The following is a 4,619-nucleotide window of genomic DNA, read 5'->3' as shown; positions in this document are numbered from 1 at the left end:
TGAGTTTCAGACTATAACCCCTTACAAATTCACAAAAGAAAAACAGCTTGGGCATGATTTGCTTACACATCCCTAAAATGTCAAAAAGCACTTTGGGTTAAATACACTAGAGACTCCTACTACAGTATTCTAATGGACTATGGGATACATAGAGGCCTTGAAAGTAAGGTCTAAGCTACCTGACAATCACAACCCGAAACCAGAGATCTCATCACTTATTCAAAGCCTGTGACTCACGCCATGAAAGAGCACAACGGAAACACACCAAACAGACTTCACAGTTCACACATCAATTTTTTTAACAGCCAAATTTTACTTCCTCTTTCGTGACATTCAAATAGTTTAAGCATGTACATGTTAATCAACTTGTGTTGCAGGCATCATATTGAAAAAGCTACACTTCCATGTTGGTGTGGATATCTTTTTTTTATTATTTAGTCAGCATAGCAAATCAAACAAAAAAAAATAAAACAAAGCATTTTCTTATCTATACTGAACAAAAAGTACAGCCTTGTCTGACTGCATGACATGAGCTGTACAGCTGATGTGAATGAGCAGCGCAGAAGGCCCCAGTTACTGGAGAGCAGAGCACCATTGAAGTGGTATGGGGGGGGGGGGGGGGGGGGGGGTTGAAAAGTAAATGCTTACTGGGGTCCAAGAGTCAGTCAAGAGTCAAGTGTGCACTTTTAGTCAAGGGGTCTATAGTATGCGTCTTCCCATCCTCTCACGGATAGGGTAGTCCCCTCCCACCTATTGTGCAGACTCAGCTATGAGTGTGCTTTCCGCCATGCTGTCAGTCTGTTGGTGCACCTATAAACTCAGGGCTTCGCAAAAGCCAGCCAGAACTGCAAATGGAAGCGCTTGGTAGAGGCAAAACGAGATCAGTGCTAAAAGATTCTGATCCGAAAACAGAACAAAAATAACAATATCCATCCATGTCCGTTTCCATATATTCCAGCATCCATATAGTGTCTTTTTAGAAAACGTCCCTAGCAGACATCATGGATGGAATCACTGTTTAAGGAATTACATACCAACACATTTTCCTCAATCTCAGCATTTTTTTTTTTTTTTTTACAATCAATAGTGAAAAAAGTACTTCTTCATAAGGTCCTTACATGTCCGTAATACACAATCTTAATTCTTTAAAAAAACATGGTGGCAGTTGAACTGATATGCTGATGCTGCCCCAAGGTTTCCGGGCACAGATATGAATGGGTAACGTCCTCAAAGGGGCATTTCCCATCTTTTGGGTGGAAGTCGGGACATGAGAATACTGTATGAAAAGGCTGTCTAATGTATCTATAGAACCCTGCCATCCCCCAAAACATCATACAAGAGATTTTTTTGTTTGTTGGAATACGCATCTTTCAGAGCTTCTGAAAGTGAAGTATTGAGTGATAAGAATGTGAGCGAAGTATATTACATTGCCAAAGCGGGAAAAAATATGAAAGAAAAGCCAGCCAAAACAATAGTATTTTTTGTTTATAAAGAAAATGTAGGTTATAGGGAAGTCATTATCAAAAGAAAAAATGTATAATCAATCTTTTCATATAATCATCTGAGAAGTCATATTATTCATTAATTGCCTCAGCTTGTAATTTTTTCCATCTCGTTCATTTCACTTCTTTTTTGCTTGTTGTAACTAAACAGTCCAGGCTGAACATAAAAGTGATGAACATTAAGATTTGTAATTGGAGGTGAGCCAGGTCAGACCCTCGTATAGTCCATCACCGGTGGTAGCACACGATGGCTGAACGTACCAATTCCTATCCCTGATCCGGGTCAGGCCCAGCTTCTCCTGGATCTCGTGGGGCTTCATGGCGTCGGGCAGGTCCTGTTTATTGGCGAAGATCAGGATGATGGCGTCTCGCATCTCCCGGTCGTTGATGATCCGGTGGAGCTCCTGGCGGGCCTCGTCTATCCGGTCCCTGTCGGCGCAGTCCACCACGAAGATGAGGCCCTGGGTGCCGGTGTAGTAGTGCCTCCACAGCGGCCGGATCTTGTCCTGGCCCCCGACGTCCCACACGTTGAACTTCACGTTTTTGTAGGTTACCGTCTCAACGTTGAAGCCGACAGTGGGAATGGTGGTGACGGACTGGCCCAGCTTCAGTTTGTAGAGGATGGTGGTCTTGCCAGCAGCATCAAGTCCAAGCATCAATATCCTCATCTCCTTGTTGCCAAAGATCTTCGAGAGCATTTTCCCCATATTGTAGGCTGTGCATGAACATCCACTTCCTTAGAAAAAAAATCTAAATTGCTTCCCTATGATTTCGAGAGAGCAGAAATTGTATTTTTTTAAATTTAAGTTACAGGTTTCGTTTCTATTGCGGTAGCAGGTTGCCTGACAGCAGACGTCCACGTGACAGTCTCAGTGGTACGTTGACACAAGTCTACTTTTTTTTTTTAAAGACGGTGGCAGTTACAAACGACTGTTCCAGAAACTCTTGTGTAGAATGGCGGGCAAGCAATGGAAAAGTATTCACTGAAAGATACAAATATTCCGTTACCTTAACAGCTGTCAGAAAATAACTAGGAACTACGAGAGGTTTGCAAAGAGAAACTGAAGTGGTTGAGAATTTGACGTCTAGGTGCCGGGAGAGGGTGGGGAAATATTTTCATAATCCACAACACTATAATTCAGTCTATTTGATTCAAACGATTAGCCTAACAACCCGACATTATTTGAATCTAAATTTCAGGTCCCGGTGCGTACCTTGGTGTTTTCAATCATGTAGAAAGAAATACCAAAAATATAGCCTAATAGTTGCGTTGAAGAAAGTAGGCCCTCTCAAAAGCCCGTAGTAGTTCCGACTTCCTCCTTGTCTGCCGGCTGTCCGCTTGCCCTTATTCCAATCGGCGGATTCAAAATAACGATTCTATTCGGGAGTTCATTGTACCGGAGACAAATAAGATCAGCCCCAGTCGTATCTTCGCCGGGACAACCAGGTCTACAATGCTCAAAAGGTAATTGATTCATCCGACTTTCCGCTCTTCTTTCTCTCCCTGTAACACAAGAGCAATTCAGAAAAGGGAGGGGTGTCAGACAGACAGAGCACAACTTTAATCGGCTACCCTTATGTCAAAAGTGCACTGTTCCAGCCTGAAAATAGCGCGCAGTATAATTTAAAAGCTTACACAAAAAGGCGTCGCGTTGGAAAATGTGATAGGTAGCTTACTTGCAACTGCGGCAACCCCCGGTCCCCAGGTTGATTCTCCCCGCTCTTGCCTCTCTCTACAGTCGTTCAGTCAAAGCGGTGGCGGTGCTGTGTTACCGGAAAAGGTGCGGACCCAGATCACCCGCCACTTCCTCTCGATTGCTCATGCACTACGCCATTTGGCATGCGCACACCGAGAGACTTCAACAGCAAACCGATCGTATGATAGTTGAAATGGACGCCAGTTGTTGGGTATTATTAGGGTATTACAAAAACGGCACGGTTTAATTTTGTCTTGTGATTATCTGGTTCTGTGTTTACAAATCTAGAAACCAATCTGATCTCCCTATTGTCTACGTCATATTCCGTGATAATGCGCCTCATTATGACGTCATGGTTGTTCACTAGACGTTGTGAGTTTAAATAATGACACAAGTAATGCAAGATTTGTTGCAATGCCCAAATTGAGAGAATTAAAAAAATAAAAAATAAAAATCACTACAGCTGTGATGGAAAACGATAGTTTTGGTAGTTCATGCAGAATGCAGACAGATCATTTGTTCGTTTGACATGGTAGGATATTTGTGTTAAAATTAATGATGCGAGAAATGGTGGCAGAAACTTAGTCATGAGATATACAGTACCAGTCAAAAGTTTGAACACACCTGCTCATTCAAGGATTTTTATGTATTTGTATTATTTTCTACATTGTAGAATAGTAGTGAAGACATCAAACTATGACGTAACACATATGGAATCATGTAACCAAAAAAGTGTTAAATAAAAATATATTTTATATTTGAGATTGTGCAAAGTAGCCACCCTTTGCCTTAATGACAGCTTTGCATTCTCTCAACCAGCTTCATGAGGTAGCCACCTGGAATGCATTACAATTAACAGGTGTGCCTTTTTAAACGTTAATTTGTGGAATTTCTTTAGTTCTTAATGAGTTTGAGCCAATCAGTAGTGTTGTGACAAGGTAGGGGTTGTACACAAAAGAACCCTCTGTGGTAAAATGGAAGAACAGCTCAAATAAGCACAGAGAAACGACCGTCCATCATTACTATAAAGTCATGGTCACTCAATTCGGAAAATTTCATGAATTTTGAAAGTTTCTTTAAGTGCAGCCGCAAAAGCCATTCAGCGCTATGATGAAACTGTCTCTCATGAGGAGGCCTTCATGGTCGAAATCACTGTCAGTGATTTATTTAAAATTCAAGGCACACTTAACCAGTATGGCTACCACAGAATTCTGCAGCGATACGCCATCCCATCTGTTTTGCGCTTAGTGGGACTATAATTAGCTTTTCAACAGGACAATGACCCAGCACACCTCCAGGCTGTGTAAGGGCTATTTGACCAAGAAGGAGAGTGATGGAGTGCTGAATCAAAATACCAGGCCCCCACAATCACCTGACCTCAACCCAAATGATATGGTTTGGGATGAGTTGGACCAAAGAG

General features: G+C 42.1%; 1 protein-coding gene across 2 annotated transcripts; it reads right to left on the bottom strand.

The window, feature by feature from the left end:
- Positions 1-407: 407 nt before the first annotated feature.
- On the bottom strand, positions 408-3,481 carry arf6a (ADP-ribosylation factor 6a). 2 transcript variants are annotated; one of them, XM_014144809.3, is made up of 2 exons: positions 3,180-3,481; positions 408-3,006 (listed from the first exon to the last, which is right to left on the bottom strand). In XM_014144809.3, the coding sequence occupies exon 2, from the start codon at positions 2,207-2,209 to the stop codon at positions 1,682-1,684; it is 528 nt and encodes a 175-aa protein (XP_014000284.1). In that variant the 5' UTR covers positions 2,210-3,006; positions 3,180-3,481; the 3' UTR covers positions 408-1,681. The 2 variants fall into 2 exon arrangements, with proteins under 2 accessions (XP_014000284.1, XP_014000285.1); XM_014144810.3 differs by having other exon boundaries at positions 3,139-3,443.
- Positions 3,482-4,619: the final 1,138 nt, after the last annotated feature.

Source organism: Salmo salar, chromosome 15, assembly GCF_965601325.2.
Source record: "Salmo salar chromosome 15, fSalSal1, whole genome shotgun sequence".
In the NCBI taxonomy this organism is placed as follows: domain Eukaryota; kingdom Metazoa; phylum Chordata; class Actinopteri; order Salmoniformes; family Salmonidae; genus Salmo; species Salmo salar.
This window is presented reverse-complemented; position numbering and strand designations above follow the sequence as displayed.